This window comes from Triticum urartu, chromosome 7A (assembly GCF_056163025.1).
Source record: "Triticum urartu cultivar PI428250 chromosome 7A, HENAU_Tu73, whole genome shotgun sequence".
Lineage (NCBI taxonomy): Eukaryota > Viridiplantae > Streptophyta > Magnoliopsida > Poales > Poaceae > Triticum > Triticum urartu.
Genome location: NC_141879.1, coordinates 643090231 through 643116407, shown reverse-complemented (window position 1 = coordinate 643116407; position 26177 = coordinate 643090231). Strand labels below are relative to the sequence as shown.

General features: G+C 45.4%; 3 protein-coding genes across 3 annotated transcripts; all 3 read left to right on the top strand.

Moving 5' to 3' along the window:
* Nucleotides 1–461: 461 nt before the first annotated feature.
* HCC1 (electron transport SCO1/SenC family protein) lies at nt 462–5490 on the top strand. Its single transcript, XM_048688773.2, has 7 exons — nt 462–680; nt 785–1033; nt 1420–1510; nt 2357–2569; nt 3839–3928; nt 4015–4147; nt 5148–5490. The coding sequence occupies exons 1-7, from the start codon at nt 597–599 to the stop codon at nt 5257–5259; spliced, it is 972 nt and encodes a 323-aa protein (XP_048544730.2). The 5' UTR covers nt 462–596; the 3' UTR covers nt 5260–5490.
* A 3730-nt stretch (nt 5491–9220) lies between these two features.
* On the top strand, nt 9221–12250 carry LOC125521735 (non-specific lipid transfer protein GPI-anchored 7). Its single transcript, XM_048686800.2, has 3 exons — nt 9221–9664; nt 10494–10520; nt 11899–12250. The coding sequence occupies exons 1-3, from the start codon at nt 9343–9345 to the stop codon at nt 12012–12014; spliced, it is 465 nt and encodes a 154-aa protein (XP_048542757.1). The 5' UTR covers nt 9221–9342; the 3' UTR covers nt 12015–12250.
* A 136-nt stretch (nt 12251–12386) lies between these two features.
* LOC147960979 (uncharacterized) lies at nt 12387–19490 on the top strand. The gene is made up of 2 exons (XM_087534359.1): nt 12387–15169; nt 18991–19490. The coding sequence occupies exon 1, from the start codon at nt 14050–14052 to the stop codon at nt 15007–15009; it is 960 nt and encodes a 319-aa protein (XP_087390485.1). The 5' UTR covers nt 12387–14049; the 3' UTR covers nt 15010–15169; nt 18991–19490.
* Nucleotides 19491–26177: the final 6687 nt, after the last annotated feature.

The following is a 26177-nucleotide window of genomic DNA, read 5'->3' as shown; positions in this document are numbered from 1 at the left end:
AACCAAAAGAAAATGAAAACAAGGAAGATACGTGCACGTCGACCACCACGAGCAAATGACTTGATCACAAACTGCGAAAAACGGAAGAAAATGGGCCGTTACAACAATTACATGTGGTGGAAAGCCTCAGACGAGGGGAGCATATATCTCGGTTTAAGAGGGATATAGCTACCGCGCATAAAGCGATACATATCAACACCATCTCTGTTTTGTGTTAAAAAACACCATCTCAATTTTCCCCTCTCAATCAAAAGGAAAACCAACCTCTCAGCTTTTTTTTTCTTCAAGAATCACCATCCTCTCAGCTGAGAGTGTTTTGAGGCTTTGTTTTATTTTTGAGCGAAGTGTTTTGAGGCTTTGCTGTATCTGAAATGTCAGGCCCAGCATAATCTCTTTGGGCCTTCATGTAGTATCTGTCTGTTTAACAGGCCTGGCCATAAAGTAAAGGCCCGGAAGCCCTCAGCCCTCACTTGCTAAACAAGTAAGAAACTTTGCTCCAAACCCCCCGGCGGCGCCGTCTCCTCCTCCCGCACCTCCGCCGCCGCGTCTCACGGGAGCGAGAGAGGCAGCACAAGACGACGACGACGGCAACCGCGATGAGGAGGCACGCGCTCCAGCTCGTCGCGCGCGCGGTGCGCGCCTCCGCTCCCCGTCCCCATCCTCCGCGCCATCCCCATCAGGTGAGCACGAGCCCCGCCCGTCCCAAATCTGCCGTTCCGCCGTTCCTCTTCTGTCGCTAAAGCAGCGCATGGGTTTGTCTGTGCGTGTCTTCTTCGCGCGGCAGGTCGCCGCGCTGAGAGCGTCGACGGGTTTCTTCTGGACCGAAGCCGCTGCAGGCGCGTCTGCATCTGCTACTGCCGAAGCGGCGCAGGGCGGGTCGAAGTCCGCTGCGGCTGCGGCTGCGTCTTCTGGCGCGGCGCAGGCCGCTTCGAAGCCCGCGGCGGTGGCGTCGGGCTCTGACGGCGGTGGCGGAGGGGGCGGGCGGGATGGGAAGTCGCAGCAAGGGGACTCCGGGAAGTCCGTCCGAGGAGGGGTAAGCTGTGTTTCAGACGCCCTCCATTTTTTTTTACATATGTGCTTTGCTGTGTGATGCGGGTTCTGAGTCGGAATTACTGAAACCTCTGTGTTACCACATCGTGGAACTGAGAGATTTAGGACAACTTCTGAAAACGAGGCGCCAGAAATGGGTCATTTCTGTCTTCTGTCATTGGAAGTGCTAGCTGCATATGCGCTTTGCTGTGTGATGCGGGTTCTGAATCAGAACTACTGAAACTTGTGGGTTGCCGAAATGTGGAACCAAGAGATTTAGGACTAGTGATCCTTTGAATACGAGGCACCAGAATTGGGCCATTTCTGCCTTATGTTATTGAAAGTGCTAGTCGAGGAGTAATTCTCAGTGGTTATGTTGCTTGCTTGCAGCCCGTCTCGTGGTTGAGTTTTCTTCTGCTTCTTGTGACCGGAGGAGGAATCATAGTCTACTACGACAAGGAAAAGAAGCGTCACATTGAAGGTAGATTACTATGGTGAGTTAGTGTAGTTTTATTTTGTGTGGATCTACCATATATGGGGTTTGTAATCATGTTTCAACTCGCAGTACTGGGATATTAGTACTGCCAAGAGAAACTTTATTGCGATGCCATTTCAGATAGAAAGTTGGAATGTATAGCGGTTCCATATCTTTGGAAAAGATATATATAATCCCAGGCAGCGTAAGGCTTAAGGGGGGGACAGTCTGAGATGAATTTTACATTGATAGCAATTTAATAATTTCCTCTTTTGATTCTTGTAGTAAAGCACGATTGGACGAACTGACAGAACAATCTATTTTCGATGCCATATCTGCAGATTAATCAGTTCTGATGTTTCTGACTGTAATACTCTTTCACCCGAGAATCGGGTATTTCTAGCTGCTACCCTATCATGTGAATATGCAGAAGAGTATCTTATTTTGCTTCTTTTATTTACTAAAGCGTGAATCAACTAACTATTTTTAATGCTACATCTGCTGATTAATTAATTATAATGTCTGATTATCAATACTCTTTTGCCTGCGGAACAATAATTCTAGCTCCATCCAACTCTATCATGTGATCACGCAGATAGTTACTCATACCAGTCATAAGTCCATTTAGGTCCGATATGCTGGATGTTAGTATGTTCTGCTATTTTATCTGTGCATTTTGACATGTTCCTTCACTTGAATGAGAAAAAATATATTTCGAATATGGGGGAGGCCAATGCTACCATGTCTTTACTAACGTTTTGTGGAAGTGCCATCCATGTGCAAACAATTTACTCCTTAAACTTCTATATTGTTTAATCTAGCGTGACTAATCTCTTGTCCCTTGTTTCTCAGAGCTGAAGAACAATACGAACTCAGTAAAGCCAGCACAAACAGTAGGAACTGCTGCTATTGGTGGTCCATTCAGTCTTCTAAATCATGATGGGAAAGCCGTCACTGAAAAGGATTTCTTGGGTAAATGGACGCTGCTATATTTTGGGTTCACACACTGCCCTGACATCTGTCCAGATGAACTGCAGAAGATGGCTGCTGCTATTAATAAAATCAGTAAGTCAATTGGATCTTGCTTTGACTAGAACTGTTGTGTGCCGAGTTAATCATAAAGCACACTTATCTTCTTTTGGTCAAGCTAATTTTTTTATTGGGCAATGAATCAGTTTAATTGTCAGTTCATCACTGTCTCACTGTTAACCTGCAAACAATGTTTTTATATGAAAATTATATGATGCTGCACATATGTATATTTGCAAATCTCTGTTGGCGCATGGGCATGGCAGAAGGAATTTGTGTACCGCTCATATCTTTTACATAATACTCCCTCCGTTCCTTTATGTAAGGTGTATTTTTTTGGGTGCGGTCACCAAGACACACAATTGAGAAGAATTTTGGACGAATATAATCTTAACTATTTAGGTGGTTAGCAGCTTAATTAGCGGCAACTAATAAGCAGCGACCTAATGACACGCAGCTAAATCCTGCTGCATTGGAATAAAATCAATTCGCTGGGATGGAAGAGAGAGAAATGTGAGTGCATGCAATCAAGGAGAGAGATTCTTTTTTTACTACCTTCCAATTTGCGATCTCATACTTCTTTTTATGGAAGGCACATACTGGATGGTGGAGTTTCACAAATGGAAACTGAGGAGAGAAATACACCTTACATTGTTAGATTTTTATGAAAAATAAATACACCTTATATAAAGGAACAGAGGGAGTAGATAATACTGGTGATCGCTATAGTACATAAATGAATTGGTTGTTTTTCCCCTTGCTGAAGCCAACCCCAATAAATTTGATTACACAGAACACCTCAACTATGTTAGGTCGGATGTTACCCAGCTACCCTGTATTGTGGAAATATAACTTTAGAGCCCCAACGAACATTAGGATGTGATTGTTTTGTCTGCTTTAGACTTTCAGCTACATGTACATCTGTACTCATCTCCTGTATAACACATATTGTGCCACAGTGGAGTTTCAGGATATAGTTTGATTTGTCGTAGTCTATGTTTTTAAAGCGTCCCTAAGGCGATGCCTAGGCGTCGAAGCGCTCCCCCTCCGCTTTGGAAAATCGACCGCTTTGGGCGCCTAGGCGTCCAAAGCGCCCGCCTAGGCGTCGCCTAGGCGCCAAAGCGCCCCCCCTCCCTAAGGCGGTAAGGCGTCGCCTTAAAAACATAGGCCGTAGTTAAAGATTCCAAAAAGGACAAAAAATGAAACAAAACAGCACTAGCAGACATAGATCTTTTTTTTTGTTTGTTCAATTTTTGGATGGTTTCCATGGATATCATCATAAAGTTTTGCTTTCATTTTCTTCAGAGGAAAAGGCAAAACTAGAAATTGTGCCAGTATTCATCTCAGTTGATCCTGAAAGAGACACTGTTGAGCAAGTCCATGACTATGTTAAAGGTACGCAATTTCTAGCAGTGGTGGGTTGCTCATTTGTATTGCTTTCAGCTGTGATGTCAAACTACTGTCACTTGTCTGTGTTGCAGAGTTCCATCAAGATCTCATAGGACTAACTGGTACCTCTGATGAGGTGAGGAAGGTTGCTCGTGCTTATCGAGTCTACTATATGAAGACAGAGGAGGAGGGTTCTGACTACCTTGTTGATCATTCAATCGTCATGTATGTAAAAAAGTTCTTAACATTTTCTATTATTTTATCACTCTCCTTTGATTTTTGATGTTATATGTGATCTGCAGTAGATATGCACTAATCAATAGGATAGCAATTTTACTGTATACAGTAACGAAACCAAAAGTAGAAGACCTCCATTAGAGGGAAAACAATTAGGTCATTCTTGCCTTTGCCAGTTCTCGAACCAAAACGTCTGATGGGCCAACTTGCCCTGTTCAAACGGGGACTTGACCTGGCATACAACATGCTGTTGTCCTTTGTAATAAGTCCAGCTGCAACTAATTAATGTGTCTCCCAAACTGAACCATTCAAGCAAGCAATATTTGTTGGGTGCAAACCCATGTGGCACCCATTATAGATCATACTCGTACTTTGTTGTGATGAGTGATGATTATAGGCTGTCCAGGTACACCGTGGAATCTGTCGCTGTCTCCATTAGTGAGTTGTTCTTCATTTTCACTAACTTTTGTATCCATCTACTATAATGAGAGTTGATTATGGTGTTGACCGTACTTCATTTTAAGTTGTTCAGTCGGGAGATCATTAATCATGTCTAGTAAGTGTGTACCACCAAAGAGGTATTTTCAGCCTATCTATCACGAAGCTGAAATATCATGATGCAAAGAGTAGGGACTGCTGACTACTCCCTCCGTTCCTAAATATTTGTCTTTCTAGATATTTTCAACAAGTGACTACATACGGAGCAAAATAAGCGAATCTATACTCTAAAATATGTCTATATTCATCCGTATGTGGTAATCCATTTGAAATGACTAGAAAGACAAATATTTCGGAACGAAGGGAGTATGTTTACCGAGAATTAGCAATTAACAAGTTGGTTGTTGGATGTTCGTTTATGTAAAGACTAGGTACCCTTTTTTTCGCGGGATGTAGACTAGGTACCGACCTGATGTTCGTTTATGCCGTCATTTCGCGTTAGTGGTACATGTTAAATAAATGCTGACCGTATGGCCATCTACTTGTACAGGTACTTGATGAACCCGAAAATGGAGTTTGTCAAATTCTTCGGCAAGAACTATGACGAAGACACCCTGGCCGAAGGCATCATCAAAGAGGTCCGAGAGCACAAGAGGAGCTGAGCAGAAATCACGCGCACCATTTTGTCTTGTTGCCATTTAGAACTTATTATTATATCCTTGAATAAACAAATTCTGACTCCGTTGCTGCTGCTACTAGTTCACGCGTTTTCACTTTCCCTTTTTTAAATCTTGATGCCTCTTTTGCTGTGGCAGATTTTGTTGCACCGGCACTGTTTTGCTATAGTGCGTGACAACTGAAGGTGCTCTGTTGAGTGATGTGATTGTTCAGTACTTTGACTCTTGTGTTATAGGATTGGAGTATCATCAAAGAACTAGCTATGAACACGGATGCGTGAAAGTTTGCTATTCATGTGTCAAAGCCATGAGTTGGTCGCGAGATCTTATGACTTTCATCTCTAATCTACCCCAACTTGTTTGATACTAAAGGCTTTGTTGTAGGACTTTCATCTCTAGTCTACCGCCACGTCCGATTTTCATTAAAGAAAACCATGTAGGATTTTTATTAAAGAAAACCATGTAGTTCAGAACATTTCTACCAACACTAGCCCTATTGAAGGCGGAAATCCGCTGGTGCTTCCGGGAGCGCGCGCTCTTATACAAGAAAAAAATATATGTGCATGTTACGTCAAGTTTCAGAGAAAACTGACGATTTTTGTGGCTTTTGTAACAAAGACAAAAGGATGTCTTGTGAAAAAACAATTTTTAACATCGAATTTTGTCTTTTTTCACACACAACACATAAGTTGTCGGTTATTCGCGAAACAACTTTGTGAGCATATACAATATCAAGATGTATGTACCATATTTCTGTTTAGAATTATTTGACATTTCAAAATATGTTTAAAACAGATTTTAAAAATCAGGAGCGCGCGCTCCCATGTGCCAAAACGCTACTACCTCCGTCTAGGTGAATAAGTCATTCGTGCAGTTCTAGGTCATCGATTTGAGAAATTAAATATGTGTTATATGTCATGAAAAGTATATCACTAGATTTCTATACGAAAGTATTTTCTAAATATATATTTTTTGTCACATATAATACATACTACCTCTCTCTTAGTTTACAGGGCGTGCGCGTGTCCCTAGGTCATCAATTTGACCAACCTAATACAAGTCATATATTATAAAAAATATATCAATATAAACTTCAGATGTTCTATTTTCAAACTGTATAATTTTTGTGTTATATAGTTTATATTAAGGTGATAAAATTGGCAATCTAGATATACGCGTAGGACTTGTAAACTGAAACGGAGGTAGTACTTAGATAGTTAAATCGTCGATCTAGAACTACGCGAATGACTTATTCACCGAGACGGAGGTAGTACTCTCGACTGAAGGATCCATCACTGACTGGGTCACAGGTCGACCACGGCCAGCGCCACTACATACTACTCCCTCCGTCCGGGTTTATTAGGTTGTTCGTAATGGGAGTATCATAGGTAGTATCATGCATGCCAACTAAGCAATTTTGATGAAGTGGCATAGAATTAAATGAAGAAAGAGAGGCTTGAGTATCATATCATGATACCGTATCATATTAAATGATGTGCTACTTTGTGTCATGCATGACAATAAATATATTTCTCTATGATACTAACATATGATACTATGCATTAGAGATGTAGTATCATAGACTAATATCATATGCATGATACTAATATATGATACTCCCCATTACAACCAGTCTTAGGCCTAAAGACAACTTCTCTTAGATCAAGACACATAGTAATTTGCTCACATTAATTCTTTCATTCCACTCCCAATGCACTCTCTCACATGCATGCAGCCAATGAAAAAGCACACATGAAGTGTATTAAGGCCCTGTTTGGTTCATAAGTCCTAGGACTTTTTCCAGTCCCAACTAAAAAGTTCCTAGTCCCTAAAAAGTCCCTCCTGTTTGTTTCCAGAGACTAAAAAGTCTCTAGTCCCTTTCTAGAGGTTATTAAATGACCATGTTGCCCCTAGTATATAGAAAAATAACAATCAAACAACATCATGGGGTGGCGGGCCACTGGATGCATGGAGAGGCATTGTTGGAAAAGTCCCAAAAAAGACTCTCCTTGAGAGTCTTCTTCATTTAGTCCCAAATGCCTAGTTTAGTCCCTAAAAAGTCCCTCCCGTTTGGTAAAAAAGTCTCTAAAAGTGACTTTTTCTAGTCCCTATACAAAAAAATCCCTAGATACAAACACCCCCTAACTTTTCAGCCATGACACCAACAACAATAGCTTTCAATACAACCAATGAAATGGTTGCATGCATGCACCTTTCCAACGCGGGTCCTTATAAAAGGGGACATGCTTGTGATGCTGAGAGGCCTAATAAACCCGGGCGGAGGGAGTAACATTCAAGATTCAGCATGTACGACTGTTCAGTAAAAATAAATACTCTAGTCAAATGTCAAATGTGCCCGGTTCATATGTTGGCATGGAAAAATGGCATGAAGAAAAGCCTCTGCGCGTGGTTTGGTTTCTTCACGTGGAATCGATTGGCTGTCACGGTGGGCAGGCACGTTCCTCCGCGGCGCGTTCCCGTCGTCCGTGAGAGGAGCGCGCACAGATTCAGGCGGAGACTTTTTCACATGCAGAGCAGCCCCGTGTCGTGGTCTCTGCGCGGCCGGCGATCGAGACGAGACGTCTGCCACGGCTGCTCTGCCGCGCTGCGCTGTCAGGTCAGACCTCACCGCCAGTCAAGGCGGCCCACGACGAATTCGTCCGGCGAGGCTCGGCCGCAAGTTTCAACCGAACCCAACTGACCCCGAGTCGCACACACGTATTGTTCGTTTCCGGAGGAAGAAAAGGCGTGACACGGACAGGCTAAAGCTCGTGTCTTCTTCTATTCACGACCGTGATGCAGCAATCGCATAATCTTTGTGGGCTACATAAATAAATAAATAGAGTAGTATTTTTATTTCCTGTATGCTTGGTCAACATATAGAGAGGTTTGATTTAGAATTTCAACTAAAAACTTCTGGTCTGTTCATCATCTGTCTTGCAACGGCAAAAATTACATCTAAATCCATAGAGAACGCAACAACAACTACAAGCACTGGAGCGAGCCAGAGATGCGCCGCCGCCGCTATCGCCCCTCACTCACCAGAGCGGGGCAAAGCTTGTTTAAGCAGACAACCAACAACTCGTCCTGCTAAGACCTCGCATGACCGACGCATCAGAAGAAGAACCGCCGCCGGTGAAGAGAAGCTTACGTCGGAAGGATTCAAGCTGTAAACTCACGAGTAAAGACAACATCCAGCATCAACGGTGATCCGCTGAAGGCCAACACCGACTGAGTCCCATGATATCTGCCGGAGACACACCCCTTATGCCCTCCGACAACGTCGGACGCATCGCCGGGGCAACCTTAGGTAGACGGTTTCTACGAGGGACTTGTTCCATCTTCAAGGAAACCCTAATCACCTAGATTGTCGACGAGAGGGGACGAAGGGAGACAATGGAAAAAGAAATATAGAACACCATGGATTGTATTTTTGAACTATATAAATAAATGGAGCGGTATATATTTCTGTGTATACTTGGTTAAAATATAGAGAGGTTTGATTCTAGAATTTGAATTAATTTGAAGCAGAGAGTGAGTAACAACATTGGATTCGCTACAAATTGAACGTCATACTTTCTATCTATCATGGCAAATCAATGAAAAACATTCGATTTGGCATGATAACAACATGATTTGACACAAAAACATTACCGATAACAATTGATTTTACACCATTTTTTTTATAGAATCCGAGAGACACGAGTTGCTGCATTTATTTATAAACAAAGATTCTGCAGCCTTTGAATTTGAATCGCACAGAGCACCCCCGCAAAATAAAAGTAGTAGAAACAAAAATCAGACGGGGTAGGCTGCCAAGTGTCGATGGACATTTCTCGGAACCCGAAAAGTCTAAATCGGAAACCGCGAGCGAATACCGTTCGTCGCTGGATGCTGTCCTCTCTCGGAACACGCGGCGCGCTCCTCTCATAAAAGCGGCAGCAACCCAACCCTCTGTATCTGTAGACGGTGCCAGAGCCAGAGTCCACGCTCCGGAAGAAAAAGACACCGCCTTTCTTCGCTCTTCTCCTCCCCCTCGTGACACCACTGCACAGCAGGGAGAGACAGATGGCGATGCGGGCGCCGGCGGCGGTGCTGCTTCTGGCGGTGGCGAGCGTGCTGGCGGCGGGCGCGGCGGCGCAGTCGGCGGGCACGCCGGCGTGCGCGTCCAAGCTGACGGGCTGCGCCGGCTACATGAACGGCACGGACGCGCAGAAGCCGCCGGAGACCTGCTGCGGCCCGCTCCGGGACGCCGTCAAGAACGAGAAGCCCTGCCTCTGCGCGCTCTACGCCTCGCCCGAGATCTTCAAGGCCTTCAACATCAACGTCACCGACGCGCTCCGCCTCTCCAAGCGCTGCGGTGTCTCCGAGGACGTCAGCAGCTGCCCCAGTAATTCACCCGCCCCCCCTCCCTCCCCCTCCTATTTTAGGATTTTTTTTACCGCGCGGAATGTTTGTCTGCTTCATTTCAGATGCGATTTGCTCCACCTGCTTCCACGTTTTAGGAATTTAATTGCAGAGTAATTGTAAATGCTCAAGCAATGCATGTTTGATCCGACGATGGTGGAAATTACTGTTGAATTGCGGGATCAATCTGTCTAAGCAACTAAGCAACACATGGCAGATCAAGATGAGCAGAGGGATAAAAAATATCCTTGATTGAACTTTTAGTTTCTGTTATCCAAGTAATGGGAAATGGGTTGATCCTGTTTTGGAGAAAACCCGGCACTTACGTTTACGCGTTTGTTACTTCGTTGCGGGTGTCGTTTCGAAGTTGGTCTTTAGCAATTCTGCTGACTGTCGCCATCAAATGGCTGTATAGCAGGAAGAGGCAAAATCTAGATGTGAAATCTTGGACCAGATGGCTTGCAATGAAGAGGGGAAAAAAAGGATGTTGAAGGCATCAAGAGTTCCTAGATGCCTTCATCTTCCCCACTCCAGATGTGGTGCTAATCTTAGTTAAATCCAGCGACTTTAGGGTGTCAGTTTGTCAGATTATGCTATGGGGACATTAGTCTAAGCCCAGTCTTGGATGCATTGTTTTATCCATTTTACTTTGCGGTGGTTAAACCGGTTCTGAAAATTATATAGTTTGACCTGTACTTGTCCAACTGCCATAATCTATTCTTTGACCATGCCAGTAGCTGGCATTTTGTTCTGATCATTTCAGTATTTATCGTACTGTCATTTGCTGATCTCATTGTATTTTCAATTCGCAGGCGCCTCTCCGACCAAGTCTCCTCCAGGTAATATATGTCTCTCATGCTTTCTAAAGAGTACTACTACTAGTATACTGACTAAACTAGCCACTTGCCCTGTTATCTGAATCGTGACACTTTGCCAGCTGAAACTTGCCTGATTAAAGAATGATTTCTGATACCGCGGCGGCAAATTGATGCAAGCCACGTTAGTTAGTTTAGGATGCGTTTGGTTGAAGGTGTCATATGAATGGGTTGGGACCGTCCAATTTTTTTGGGATTGAACCATTCAATTCATGCGTTTGGCTGAATATAAGAGATGAGCTAATTATTTAGGACGGGACCACCAGTCATGCTCACATAGTCATGCATGCAAAGGGTGGCCATTTGATTCGACCGATTTGGTTGGGTGGAACGGTTCAGCACCTTCAAGGCATATTCTCTTTTTTTGACTTGAACCATTCATGTGCTTTATAACCAAACATGTCTATTTTTTGAACGATCCCAACCCATTCATGACCACCCTTGCAACCAAACGCACCTAGTTATAGATAGAAACAACTCGTGTTGGTCGGTTATCGGATGATTGTGGCTGCTTGCAATTATATATGGGGAAAATATATTGTACTGTAGAACCAAATCACTCTATTTGCATTTTGTCATATATATGAGCATAGGACTTGGGCATGTGCTATGGCCTATGAAACATTTTTGGGAAACTAAACACTGCATGTGAGAAGAGTTAAGACATATTCAGACTTTGGAGTCAATTCATGGCGAGAGATACACAAATGTGCACCAGACGGGCTTGAATTTTCCTTTTCCGTCAGGCATGTAAGGGTAGTAGACAGAGTCCCAAGGATTGATGTGGACGACAGTGTAGCACATCCATTTGCAGATGGGGTCATTGTATCTATTCATCCATTTGGAAACATGTTCATGGCAACGCAATAAATGCATTGCATTACAAAGTAGGAATTGTAGTATTTTCCCGCTGGAATTTATTTGACGTAGATCTGCCTTGAAGGCTCACCAAACAATCGCAATCTGTACAAATTTAGGATCGTTTAGGACTTGGATGCAACTTACTGGTAGTACGCCTTGTTCCACTCACTGTGTCTGAAAATTGAAATCGAAGCTTCATATCAAGGGCCAACATGGTTGCTTCTTTATTTCTCATATAAAATCATTAACGTGAAGGTTTCCTTGAGCTGTTACCAACTTACCATAGTTGACATACTTATTCGATCTTCATAAAGGGGTTCCCTTATTTTGGTCATAAAATGAGTTTAAGAGATTAGCTGAAAACCCAACAAAAACCTGATCTCCAAGCAGGAAATCACCTTTGTCTGACCACGTTTTTGTTTCGAACAGCAAACCAAAAAAAAAATGCATGACCTCACAAACATCTTGGTGTCGATTGCAGGTTCAAGTCCAAGTTCTCCGTCAGGTGGTGGCAAGAGCGCCGGGCACCGCACCATGTCGGCCGGCTTCGCGGGGCTGATGAGCCTGTTCCTGGTCCTGTGGTCTGCCCTGGCATAAGAAACCGGCGATTCGGCATGATGATAGACATGATCTTCTTTCGGCTTATATATCCCATGGTAGATGAGCTGCAGCTCTGGTGGTAGTTCTTGGCGGTGTCGTCGCATTTGTTTTGCCGTGTATTGGTTGGTGTTGCCAGTTCAGTAGATTTGCTGTGAATAAGGATTTCGGCACTCTCTTCAGACCTGTGATGACCAGAGCAGAGTGGGCATTGTGTGAGACGTATTTCGGCTTCACTGTTTTCTTTTCTTTTATACGGTATTTGAGAGAGATTTGTGCTAGTAAGAGGAGGCCACTCACGCCTAGAATTCGATGGGAATTTGTTGTTTTTAGACCACCACAGATCTAGCCCAGCGACATGCCTCCACGCCGGCGAGGGGTGCTCGCGCTAGCTGCGCCCATGCTTCCCTCACCCCAACAACTTGCGCCACCCATCCGCGAGAGAATCCCAGAGATCCTGCGGCTGATTTCTCCGGTTCCGCAGGCGGTACTCACGGCGACCAGAGCCAGGGGGTGGACGGAGCGCGCGACCAAGATCCGGGACGCTACCTTCGAGTGGATCCGGTGCGTGCAGGATTGGAAGGCGGCGGATCGGGCGGTTGTGGAGGCGACCACACCGGAATTGAGATCTGCGGCCATGAAGGTTGCCGAAATCCAATGAAGGAGGGCGGATGTGGAACAAAGGAAGCTACCACGGCGAATCTTCGAGGAGGCCACGTTGGAGGAGAGGGCAAGGATGCCCCCGTTTCCGTCCTCCCCGCCGGCCGAATTCGTGGTCTGGGCGAGGGCGGAAGCAAAATCGGAAGAGCCACGGCGAGCCCTCCGCTGGGAGTGCATCCTTGGCGTCATTCCGCCGAGCGCTTGAGGACTGTTGCGGGTGGGGTGGACCCACTGCCTCGCCGCGACACGCTGGAGCCGTTGTGGTTTGGAGACCGCGGTGAGGTTCCGCCGGGCGCCCGTTCGAGATATAACAAAGGGATTTGTATCCCAAGGGGACAGGTTAGTCATACGATTTCGCAACCGATGATAGTGTTGGAACCATTAGAGGTTGGGCAGAGCTTGTGCTTGGAGAATCGGGAATCATCGTCGGCGGCGAGGTCCAAACCGCCGGAGTTGGGGGATTTTTCCCTTGAGATGTGTGGGAGCACATTTGGGCGGGATAACGTGGGCCCCGTTGCCACATCCCTCCCACCAATTAGATGCGAGAGAGTGAAAACGCCTTTGGCAATTACGCTTCCTCCTCGAGACGGCGCGGAGGAAACTATTTCTAGGGTTTTCGGACAACTCTGGTCCATTCCCTCCCCCGCCGTCGCCAGCCTCGCCCTCTTTCGCCAAGTAAAACCACCACCACGCTGGGATGGCTCCGGAAAGATCTAGCTCGTTCTGGGTGTTTTTCTCCCTCTGATCTCTTCCCAGTCAAACATCTCCGGCCGTTTGACCCTCCTCCGACACAGCTCAAGACCATCAGGGAGGGGATTGGGGAGGGATCCAAATCCTTTGCTCAGGCTGTCATGGCGGACAAGAATGCACCGCCGGGGGGACTGAAGCAACGCGCCCCGGCCTAGCAGAAGATCTCAGGGCATCGCCAAGCCGCGGGGAGCGCGCGAACTGCTACCGTTCCCAGCAAAGGTGCTGCCCCTCCTGCACAAGCTTCAGTGGCTGCGCCCCCGTCGCCGGTCCCTCCTCCCCCACAGGTGCAAGTCTTCGATGAGCGATACAAGGATATGGTTTGCTTTACCTGTGGAGGCCCTGGCCACTACGTTGGTAATTGCATTCAGAAGAAAACATGCTTCATCTGTGGATTGGAGGGGCACAATGTCAACAATTGCGCAGCCTGGGCGCAACCTCACCAAGTGGCCACATTCTTCGGGAGTTCTGCTTTTGGGCTGGGATTCTATCACATAGACGCTCTTGTGGGTCGAGAAGCAAATTGGCTGAACTTCAGAAACTGTGGAGAAGTGTGGGTCATGAAAGGTGAAATCAACAAGTCGGATCTGGTTAAGAATATGTCTGGTATATTCTGCAAAAACAAGCAATGGACATGGCAGATCAGATCACTGTTAGAGAAGTAGTTCCTGGTCAGATTCCCACCCTGGAAAGATTTGAAGAACTAATTGAATTTCCTGCCTTTGATTTGCCCATCGATGGAGTCTCTGTGTCTGTTGAAAAGTGGACCGGTGCAATTGACCCATTCAGCGAGCTTACTGAAGCCTGGTTTGTCGTTGAGGGGCTGTCGTCTAAATGGTGCACATGGAAGGTCCTGTCTCAGATTGCTTCCTGCTTTGGAATCCTTGTGGATGTATATTGGAATGGCCTGATGAAGAGTTTTTATGGGAAAGTGAGAGTCAAAATTGCTTGCAGGGACCCAACTAAGATCCCCTTCGAATGGATCATGGAGATGAGGAAAAAACTCTATATCTTATCCTTTACAGTGGAAGCTTTTGACCAAGTAGGGGCTGATGATCCTAATGATGACGATGGACCTACTGACATAACTTTGGACGATGACAACAAGGCAATTGACGATGAGGAGCTGGATAAGGACATCCTAGATGATGGAGAGGAACCCATTGATGACCTGGACCTTGCCAATAGGGCCCCCACAAAAACTCCAGCTGGGAAGAAAACAACTGATGATGGTGCTACATTCCATCCCCTTGCTCTGTTAGAGGCATGTATTACTCCTGCGGGAGTTAATAAGAAGAATGAAGAAGAAACTAAGGCCCAGAGCATGTGCTCTTCGATACCCTTCTCTGAGGCTATCAAAATCCTTAGTTCTACCCACAACAAGACAAATGAGGCCAGTATGCTTGCTGCATCATCAAGTGGTAAAGCTGCTGTCACTTCCCCAATGTCTGCTCAAAAAATATACTGCTCTGGCCTGCTGGAAGAACTGGAGGACTCTGCTTCTGATACTGCTAGTGAAACTGCTAAATCAGATGAGGAAATGGATATTGTTGAAGCTCCTATAGCCAGTGGTTTGAAGATAATGTGACTTATGGAGAAAATTAAGGAAAGGTCGACACCCAAAAACAAGTGGGGACCAGTTGTTGCTCCAAGGCTGAGCTCCAGGGTACACAGCAAGCAAAACATCATGGAGAAAGCTGCAGCCTACAAAATGAAGCAAAACCTGGAAATCCCCCCTACCTTTAAAAGTAAGTCTTTTACTACTGATTCTGCATCTAGTTTAGAGGCTTATGCTTCTGTAGTTAACATCAAAATTGGTGATGATGAGATAGAGAAAAACCAGATTATTAATGACATTATTATAGATGAAACTGAAAAATGCCTTTTATTTGTTTCTCAGAATCCTGAAATATCTCTGCCTGACAATTTAGACACTGGATTTAATACTGACGCTGGAGTTTATACTCCAATAAGAGACATTCCCAACACCCACACACCAGGGGGCACTGCTGGTGTGGAAGGTGGCTCTGGGAATGCTGTGAGAGGTGGACTTTTTAGTCTGACACATCCTTTCAAAATCCCATGATTGATATCTTTTGGAATATTAGAGGTCTGGGTCAAAAAGGAAACTACAGTGCCTGTCTGACTTAGTTAACAAGTATAAGCCTTATTTTTTGGACTTTCAGGAGATTAAGAGAGAAAGTTTATCTGACTCTTTCCTCAATGCCCTAGCTGGCTCTATTGCTTATGAGTGGCATATTTTACCTGCAGTAGGTTCTGCTGGGGGTATCCTTGTGGGTACTAAGTCTAATCTTTTTGAGGTTCTTAGTGTGAGTAATAAGAAGTATTGTATTATTGTATCTTTAAAAAATAAAATTGATGGCTTTTGCCGGCACTTAATTGTGGTTTATGGAACAGCTTATGCTGTAGACAAAATTGACTTTATTGCTGAATTTCATGAAAGTATGGATGGCTTGTGCTATCCTGTTCTGTTTGGAGGTGATTTCAATCTGATTAGGGAGGCTAAGGAGAAATCCTCGGGCAATATTAATACTTCTTGGACATTTATGTTCAGTGACTAGATTAACAAATGGGGCCTTATGGAATATAAACTGTCAAACATGGTCTATACTTGGAGTAACAATCAAAATAACCCCATCTTTGCCACTATTGACATAGTTTTCTCTGCCACTAGCTGGGATAGTCACTCCCCCCTCACCACCTTGTGTGCACCGCCTAGGGTGGGGAGTGATCATGCCCCAATTCTCCTTGACTCTGGGATAGGTACATGCAACCCATCCAGACCCTTTAAATTTGAGAAGTGGTGGCTGGAACAACCAGATTTTCAAGCCCTGGTAGAAAAAATCTGGGCCACACCTTCCCCTTGCACAACTACTATTGGGACCTGGCAATTTAAAACCCAGTTATTTAGGAGAAGTGTTAAAGGATGGAGTATAAACCTAGAAGCAGCCATGAAGAAAAGAAAAAAGGACCTGCTTCAGGAATTTGATATCTTGGATGTCTTTGCTGAACAAAACAGAACTAATGTTGGGGATGTCCTCAAAATGAAACAAATCAGGAGTGAGCTTGAAGAAATTTGGAGAAAAGAGGAAACTGCCATGTGGCAGAGATCTAGAGATAGGAAGATCAAAGAGGGAGATAGAAACACATCATATTTTCATGTTGTGGCTAACCAGCGTAGGAGGAAAAATCAGTTGTCTATCTTGGAGGGTCCAGATGGACCTGTGTACTCCACTAAAGACATGCTAGATGTTGCTACTGACTTTTATAAAGACCTCTTTTGTTATGAGCCCAGACCCAATATCCATTTAGATGACCAGTTTTGGTCTGAGGAAGAGCTTGTGACAGAAGCAGAGAATGCCTCACTGGAAAAACCTTTTTCAAAAGAGGAAATCAAAGAAGCTATCATGAGCTCATATGCTAATGGGGCCCCTGGCCCTGATGGCCTCCCATTCTTGTTTTATCAACACTTTTGGGAGGTTATCAAAAATGATTTTATGGCCCTGGTGAGGGATTTTAAAAATGGGACCCTGGATATCCAGAGATTAAATTATTCTATTGTTACTCTTATCCCTAAAGAGCCTGATGCAAAAAATATGAGGAAATTCAAACCCATCTGTTTGAGTAACCACTCTGTAAAGATCTTTAGCAAAGCCATGACAAACAGGGTTGCCCCTGTAGGTCATAGGCTCCTATCACCATGCCAATCTGCTTTTGTTAGGGACAGATTTATTCTAGAAAGTGTTGTCACTGCCCATGAGGCCATCCATGAAGTTCATAAATCAAATGAACCTGGGGTTGTCCTCAAGTTAGATTATGAAAAAGCCTATGATCCGCTGAACTGGGATTTCCTAGTAGAGATGCTAACTTCTAGGGGTTTTGGAGCTAAATGGATTAGGTGGAACCTCTCCATTTTGCAACAAAGCTCCTTCTCTGTCAAAATTAATGATGTCCTAGGGCCTTACTTTGTGTGTGTGGGGGGGGGGGGAGGGCTCAAACAGGAAGACCCAAGCTCCCCCATGCTTTTCAACCTGGTAGCTGATGTGTTCTCTCGCATGCTTGCTAAAGCTGTTAACAGCAACATTATTTCTGGGATTGTTCCCCATATCATCCCACAGGGGCTGATATGTTTGCAATATGCTGATGACACAATCCTATTCCTTAATCCCAAACCTGAATATGTTAAGAATCTAAAATGGCTCCTGGCATGTTTTGAAAACCTTTCTGGGTTGAAGATTAACCATGATAAATGTGAGGTAGTGCCAATAAATATGAATGAAGATGATGCTAAGTTGTTATCCCAAATTTTCTGTTGTAAGTTGGGGGATTTCCCTCTGAAATATCTTGGAGTCCCATTACACTACCTCAAACTGAGAAGAGAAGACATTCAGTATATCACAGACAAGATTATTAGGAGAATTTGTGGCTGGAAAGGGATATTACTTAGCTATGAGGCAAAGTTAGTCCTCCTTAAAGCCTGCATTGCTAGTATTCCTATGTATCTAATGTCTGTTATCAAATTTTCCAAGTGGGCAATCAAAGCCATCACTTCACAGATGGCTCATTTCTTCTGGGGTAACCTAGGAGATGAGCATAAATACCATCTTGCTAACTAGGGGTTAATCTCTCAGAAAAAGGAATTTGGTGGATTGGGGGTACCTAATTTAAGGGAATTTAACATGGCTCTACTAGCCTCTTGGGCAAAAAGGTATTTCATGGACAATGATAAAAACTGGGTGAGGCTGGTAGATCATAAGTGTAGAACTGGCAAACCCAATGTGTTGTGGTCCAGACAGGGTGTGGGCTCTCCATTTTGGAAGGGAGTTACCTGGGCTTTTGAAGGGATAAGACCTTTCTACAAATGGAAGTTGGGAAATGGAGAGAAGATTAGCTTCTGGGATGACGTATGGGTAGGGGATTCTTCCCTAAAAACCCAAATTTGGGATGTCTATGAAATCTGTCAACAACAACATTGTGCAGTTTCAGAGGTGTGGGATGGTGTTAGTTTAAAACTCACCTTCAACAGATGCGTGGAGGCTGAGTTTATGGAGAGATGGCATAATTTGATCTGGGTCATATCTAACATAACCATAACTAATGAGGAGGACCAACCTATTTGGGTGTTAGAATCATCAGGGGTGTATTCGGTCAAGTCCTTCTACAACATGATTAATTGGGGTGGGGTTTGTACCCCCGTGTGGAATTTTTTTGGAAGATTGTTGTGCCTCACATATATCTAGTTTTTCTGTGGTTAGCCTTCAAGAATAAAATTCTTATCAGAGATAACCTAAATAAAAGGAGGGTGGTAGAAAACTTAAAATGTTTGTATTGTGATGAAGATGAGACAGTTTATCATCTATTCTTTGAATGTGTAGTTGCCAAACAGATTTGGAGTGATGCGACTGACTCCTTTGAGTTTAATATACCTAATAATATGACTGAATTATCTTCCTTATATAATTTAAATAACAAGAGATGTGTTGTTAATATTGCTTGTGTTGCTACCATTTGGGGCATTTGGACTATGCGTAATGACATGTGTTTTCAGGGCGTACCATGGACAAGCACCCGTGCAATCTTGTCAAAGATCAGCGCATCGCTACATCAATGGAAGATCCTCTGTGTGGGCGACCAATCGGTGCTGCTGAGAAAGTGCCTTCAACTACTGGATCGGCGAAGAGGCGAGCTACTCAGGATTGTGTGGGTCTGGGTCTGAGAGCATGCGTGAAGAGGTCCCGAGGCGAGGCGCTGAAGACTCATTCAGAGTGAAGGGAAAAATGCTGTACAACACACAAAACGTTTCACTATGTATCTTTGTTGCCTCTGTTCATGGCTCAGCGCGAGGACTAGAGTCTGTCTGTTGGACAGTAGACGCTTTTCCATTTCGGCTGTTTTTGCTTTTAGTTGCCTCTGCAAACTTACAACTCTCTTAGGCCGTAGGTTCTCCTGCTTTCTTTTTGCTCTGGTTTGCCACCTCGGGTAGGCTCGATTGCTTGTAATAGTCTTTGTTGACTTGCGTTTTGCTCCGTTTTCAATAAAAACTAGTGCTTGGGGCGTCATCCTGTGGCGCCGCTTGAGAGAAAGCTGTGTGCATGTTTCCATTAAAAAATACATAGAGTCCTCGCCTCCGTCTAAAAAAATTCCCACCTTCGTCTAAAAAAGAAGTAAAAAATAAAAATTTACCAAACCAGCCTATCAGCAAGTGCCACTTTGCATAACCCTGCATTTAAAAAATAGCAGAGGTCTCCATCTCCATCTAAAAAAGAATATATTTAAAAATAATCCACAGCTTCATCTAAAAAAATTTGCAAAAGATTTCCCACCGCGGCCAACCAGCTTACGCCACATGGCATAGCTGGTTGGCCGCCCTTCACGCGTAGCTTAATGGTTTTAATGGGGCGGGGGGAAACCCCTTTGATAAAAAAATTGATTTTTTCTTTAGACACGATGGAAATTTGATGAATCCGTGAATAATCTCGCTACGGACTAATCTCCGTAAATCCTGGGCCTAGATTTAAGCCCGTTGGCCGGGCTGTGCTCGGGCCTAGGTTTTGTGCGTCGGGCTTTGGGTAGGCGCAGCCTGAAGCCCGGCCCGGCCCGACGGATGGCCAGGTATTATAGGTCACATCTCCGGTACGGGCTCGACCTAATCGAACCTCCTTCCATGGGGATCTCGCCGTCGCCGAGCGACCGCGCCGCCGCTCCGGCTAGGCTGCTGCCGGTGCGGTACTACGTGCGGGACGTCTGGGAGATAAAGCGGGAGGAGGACCCCGTCCACGACCCAGACTCGCCGCAGTCCCCGAGCCAGGTCGGCGACGACGTGCCGCCGCTGGTGTTCCCCAACCCCTCCCCCTCCCCCTCCTGGCTGTCCCGCCGGACGGCGTTCGAGCGCCACCTCCCCGCCACCCACGACGAGCCGCCGCCACCGCCGCCGGAAGAACCGCCCGCGCGGCGCCCGGAGGAGGAAGACCCGGATCTGTACTTCTGCCTCAAAGACCCCGACGACCCCGAGTGCGTGCGCCGGAGCCACGAGTTCCAGAGCAAGAGGTACGCCGTGCACGCGCTGCGGGGCTACAACGCCGACCCCGGCAACGGCGTCAAGTACGAGCTGGTCGAGGGCAGCGCCAGTAGCAACAGCATCCTGCTCGACTGCGCCGAGATCCTCGGCCACGTCGTCTTCACCGCCAGGCCTGTCGCCGCCGGCGGCGGGCGGGATCGGACCTTCTTCGCCGAGGTTCGCCCGCCGAACCATGCCCTCGCCTGCATGATTTCGTTGGACGACGACGGTGACTGCTGCCGAGGGGCGGCTGCCGACGACGACGAGCTGTGCCAGTTCTGTCGACGAGACCTCAGGCACCCGGAGGTGCATCCGGAGCTAAGGAGACCACCTCGTGGGTCGTCGGCGATGGAAACAATCGTGAATTGTGATTGATTAAGACCCTGTTCAGTAATCGACAAACTCATGGAATCTTCGGAGCGGGGAAACTGCAGCTCCGTCATTTTCAACTGCAACTCCGGGGCAGAGTTGTGAAGCGGAGCGATACCGAACAGGGTCTAAAGATTAACGCCCTACTTATTCCTCTAGGATAGATTGACCGAAACAAATACCGCACTACTTTGATTATTAATGTATGAACTGCAGGTTACGAGCAGTTTAATTTCTTCAACAAGAATTGATGCAATATTTTCAGGCAAATCCATATAATCTTTATGCGAATTTTAGTTCTATGTGTCCTTTTGAGCAGATAAATTGAACATATAAAGGATGAGCCAGTGCGCCCAACTAGCGGCCGTGGCCACGTCTCCTTTTATTCCCGAGCGCTCGCTTCCTCCCGCCGCCTCCTTCTCTTCCTCTTCCTCTCCCTCGGCGTAGCCCCTCCACCTCCCTCCTCCTTCGACGGCGCCTGGTCCAGATCGGGCTCAGGTCGTCGCCTGGTCCAGATCGGGCTCAGGTCGTCTCCATTGAGAGGAGGGGTGAATCAAGATGGCAACGGGGCCCCGAAACCCGCGTCCCCGCGGGTTTTTACCCTATTAGGGGACAGGGATGGGCGTCTTTTCATCCCCGCGGGGCTGTTGTTGGGCACATTATACAACCCGACACGTTTCGTGGGTTTGCACCCGTTTCCGTAGTCCCCGAACCCGAAACCCGGCAAACCCGGCAAAATACATTTTTTGTACCAAGCACAGCTCCGGCGCGGCCCAACCCAAAACTACCGAGCCTGAGCGACCGAGCCCCCCCCCCCCCCGCGTCGAAGGCCAAACCAACCCCTAGCTGGGTGGCCAGTATCGCTCGCTCCTTTCCCCCTCGCTCGAGCCCTCATCTCTCTCTCTCTCCCACATAATACCTAACCCTAAACCTAGGACCCCAGCCGCCGCCTGGCTCGATCCCATCTCGCAAGATCCGCCGACCACGATCTGTGCTGGCGAGCCCCACGTCTTCTCCACCACCGCCGGTCTGATCTGGAGAAAGGGCGCCGCCACCAGTGACGAACCCCATGGTAGCCTCTTCACGTCCCAAGTCAGGTGAAAGGGCGCCGCCGCCGGTGCCGCCGGCGAAGTCTGCAGCCACTTGCCGCATTCCTCTCTCTACTACAACTACACGCGGTGGTGGTGGAAGGGCAGCAGGTCGTGGCCTTCGTGGAAGAGGAGGCAGACGGCTTTCAAATCCGATTCCCGAGCCTCCATCCAACTTCAACGTCCGCAAGAAGTTAAAGACTATGTATGTTGTTTAAATCTGCTGAAATACACTCTATATAGCTGTTGAACCATCTACTATTGTTTTTTTTGTTGAAATTTGCTCAAGTTATCCTGCTGAAATGTGCTTGTTTTGCTGCTGAAATGTTATTCTTTGTCGCCATTATGTTTGTTTAAATATTTTGATTTTCTCGTGGGTTCCCCGAAACCCGATGGGTTTAGGGGACAGGCAGAAAACTAGCCCCGCGCACGGTGATGGGGACGGGGACGGGTTTACGATTTTCTCGTGGGGATGGGTTTGGGAAGGCAAAACCCGATTGGTTTCGTCCCCGTTGCCATCTGGAGGGGTGAATAGCTGGAAGCGGTGGGGAGAAGCGAGCGGCAGCCGGCAGGGAGAGGTGGAGAGCCACGACGGGGTGGACAGCGGGAAGCGGTGGGGAGAAGCGAGCGGCAGTCGATAGGGAGAGCCACGACGATGGCCGGCGTCAGCTACCACTTCCTCCCCTCGTCGGCGCCGCGAGGCCGCTGAGCCCACGCCCGAGCTTCCCGTCCGTGAACGATCGCTCCGCCCACCGGCCGTCCCCCGTCCGTGTGCTTCTTCTCGGGACGTCGACGCCACGGAGCTCGTCAAGGTGCCCTCTCGTCCCTCTTCACCTCCTCATGCGTCTATCTCTATTCGATTTGGTCCTCTGATTCAGATTTCTCACACAAGCGGATGGTTGTTGTCCTCTGTTCGTGTTCGCGCTCGTGCAGCTCCCTCTCTGCTACTGCAGGAGGATTGGATTGGATTGGTTTCTACTTGCTCTATTATCTATTTGAGAATCTGAGATGCGGCCCTCCAAATCTTAGGCCCCAGAAGGAGGATTTGAGAGTGGAGAAGGATCATCTGAATGTGATTTGGAGGAAGGAGTTGTCCAGGAATCAAAATGTTATTATTTTACTATTCTGCTGGGGAGAATCTAAAGATTATTTGTTTCTTTTTATGCTTGCAGATCGTGTTTAGTGCTTGGGATTCACACCCTGCATTGATAAGGTCTGAATTTAACATCCATTTTTAACACTGGGTTCCTCAAGTGTTTCAGTTCGTACTTTGCCGACGTACAATCTATTGGCCACATTTTCTAGCACACTTATTCCAACTGAAGTCAGCTCCTGCTTGCACTTCTCCACTGAGTGAATGCTAATAATTTTAAAAAGATAAACCACCCATAGAATTGGTTCTAATTAGATCCTCTGAAAGATGCAAGCAGCTAGAGTACCTTAGTCCATAGGAGTCCTGGAACTGGTTCAGAAGTTCTTGAGTAAACTGGATCAGTGAGAATATTAATTGAGTCACTGCTCAAGAAACAAAGTAGAATAACGACAGCGTAGCTAATACCATTTGTCCCTGCATGATGTATTTTCATCTCAAATGCATTTGAATGGCTTGATTTTTGCAGAGATCTTGTCACCTGCGCCCTTGTTTGGTCGTACATAAAACCGTCATCTTGCTTTAAATTCAAGTGGTCAGGTCTTTGATAGTACGCATGGCTGAACCCACCTTTTGTTGAATTTGGGAACCGTCTAATATAGCTATTTTTTAAGAAGGAGCTTGAATAGATCTCAGTATATGTTAATTTTGTAGAACTAAAGGAGCCTGACTGACCAGGTAATTCCCAGCGAACTGAAGCAGCTAAGCTTGTAGGCATGTGTACTATAAATAGAACCAAGTTCTGCATATATTGTATTTGCAAAAAATGTTTTTGGCCTGTACGGTTCTAACAAATTTGAGGTGATAAATTCTGAACACTAAAAGAATTAGTTTTGTAGGACCAGTTTTCTTGTATGACCTTGCACTACTGTATTGATTTTCTTGTACTTGCATGGTCGGACTAATAATCAACACAACCTTACTAATTCAATAGGACTAATTTATTTGAACTAAAGCCTTAGTATGTATGTTTATAATATGTGCAGATCACCACATGCAGACTATTCATTCCTTGCCAAACTGCACATGCTAGCTACTGTTTGAAGATGGCGTTGTAAAAAATGCATAAGCTGGGGATGGCATGGTGATGCTGCTGGTCGAGAAGTACCATCCCAGTGCGTACTTTCTCCAGCCCATAATTTCAATTTTCTCTTGTTGAATGGCAAATTTATGCTTGGCTAGGTTCGGATTCTGGCGTTTAGTGCATCCGCACTGAACTGATTGCTGGATTTGATAGGGGGTGATATCATTTCGTTCATGGGTGAACCTGAACACTGATGTAGCTTCCCAGATTCCTCTACGCTCCAGTCATTCAAATATTTTGTGATGCCTTAGTTCTATCTTCAGGAATAAATTTAGCATCAACACGGTGATTTGAGAATGCAAACAAGCACAATAGGATCTTCCATGTCAATTGGTATATTTATCTCTCTCCTTTTAGATTCCCTGCTAAATGAAATTTCCAATGACGCTTGATTATGGTACATGCTAAAGAATTAGTGGTGGCATTTGGTTATTTTGTACAGTACTTATGAACACTAAAAGAATTAGCTTATTCAATTTCTTCCATTGTTGTGCCCGCCACTGATGTTCTCTATGGTTCCCTTGGTTGCAGTTCCCTCCTTAGCTGCCAATGCTTCCTCCTGCCTTGCCAGCCGCGTGTGTCCTCATCTTTGTTCATCAATTCGTGTGCAGGTATGGATTGGTGATGTTTTTGACGCCCATAGAGCCATTACCTCGTGCATGTGTATTTTGTGTGCCAGTTTACCAGTTAGTGAGTGATAATGTCCGTATGAATGTTTCATCGTTTAGCAAGTGATCAGCAATAGGCATCTCTTACTTTTGGATTGAAATGCAGATCTTGCTAAAGAGTTGACCATGGAGTCATTTATGTATTCTTATGCCCCAATGCTTCATTAAGTATTCTTATTATGCAATATAAAATTATTTCTTATCGTCTTCTATTGTTTCCTCTGTTTTTCTCAGTTATTCAGAGAACACCACATCTTACATGAATTCTAGACTACTTTCCTAGAGGTAGTTGTTAGAATCATCTTCTTGAATTTGCCTGCTTAGCATCTAATATTTCACACTCGCCAATTGTAATATCTCATGCTTGCCAATTTTTAGAATCAAGTTCTTGAGTTTGCTTGCTTAACCGTGTCCCTGTGCAATTGCTCACCGACCTCACCAATTGTGAGTTTGTCCCACATAGTGGAGTTTTTGTGAGTTTTTATAGTCTATAAATTCTTGGAAGTTCTCTTGTTGCTGCTATAATGTGGGTGTGTTCGGCTTCCTTCTTCATTTAAGGTGAATCCTTGCTTCCAGGTTGGCCTATGAAATGATGTAGTTTCTGCTGGAAAATAAGTTGTTATGCAATTATAGTTAGGTTGCCAATTTTCCTTCATAACTGCATTTAATGGTGGCTGTTATGCTCACTTTGCTCAAAGAAAAGTTGTCTAGCCATGCTACTTTGTGATTTAAGAAATAGGCTGACACCAAATCAGTAATCCCGGACTTCTGCTTTCTTGGCCGAAATTTACTAATTTTGTTTTTCTTGTTATCTTTAGCCATTCCAAAACATTTATCTGGTTCTGTAGAATTACAGACCATAGAATTATAGCTGGCCATATTTTTGAATGCGTGAACCTCACATAGATATCATGCTAATGTAGTTTGACGGAAGTTGTAAAACCAATGGATAGGCATCGTCTTCTGCTAAGGTTCCTTTCACCCTTCTTTAGAACCCAACAAGCATTCATCAAAAATTAAAGATCTTGGTTGGTGATTCGTTTCAATGGCCGGTATAGTAAGGCTACATCAATTATCATATTATTTTTCATTTCTTTTTGCCTGCCCTTGTTTCACAACCTAATACTGATTGATCAGGTACATTGCAATGAGTGCTTACTTATGTTTTGTCTCCTGTTATTTTTTGATTCCAGTCTTCATACTTTCAGACACCTTTGATAATATAGGAAGAAGAAAGTATTCGCTCCAGACGAAGATGTCTAGCTTGCTTGTGTGCTATAACATTAATCAGTGCATCGGGCCCAACATTTTCTATCATT

Coding starts and splice junctions, on each gene's coding strand:
- HCC1 (XM_048688773.2), top strand. CDS start 597: ATGAGGAGGCACGCGCTCCAGCTCGTCGCGCGCGCGGTGCGCGCCTCC. Junction 681..784: donor CTCCGCGCCATCCCCATCAG/GTGAGCACGAGC, acceptor TTCGCGCGGCAG/GTCGCCGCGCTGAGAGCGTC. Junction 2,570..3,838: donor TGCTGCTATTAATAAAATCA/GTAAGTCAATTG, acceptor CATTTTCTTCAG/AGGAAAAGGCAAAACTAGAA.
- LOC125521735 (XM_048686800.2), top strand. CDS start 9,343: ATGGCGATGCGGGCGCCGGCGGCGGTGCTGCTTCTGGCGGTGGCGAGC. Junction 9,665..10,493: donor GGACGTCAGCAGCTGCCCCA/GTAATTCACCCG, acceptor TTCAATTCGCAG/GCGCCTCTCCGACCAAGTCT. Junction 10,521..11,898: donor TCCGACCAAGTCTCCTCCAG/GTAATATATGTC, acceptor TGTCGATTGCAG/GTTCAAGTCCAAGTTCTCCG.
- LOC147960979 (XM_087534359.1), top strand. CDS start 14,050: ATGGACATGGCAGATCAGATCACTGTTAGAGAAGTAGTTCCTGGTCAG.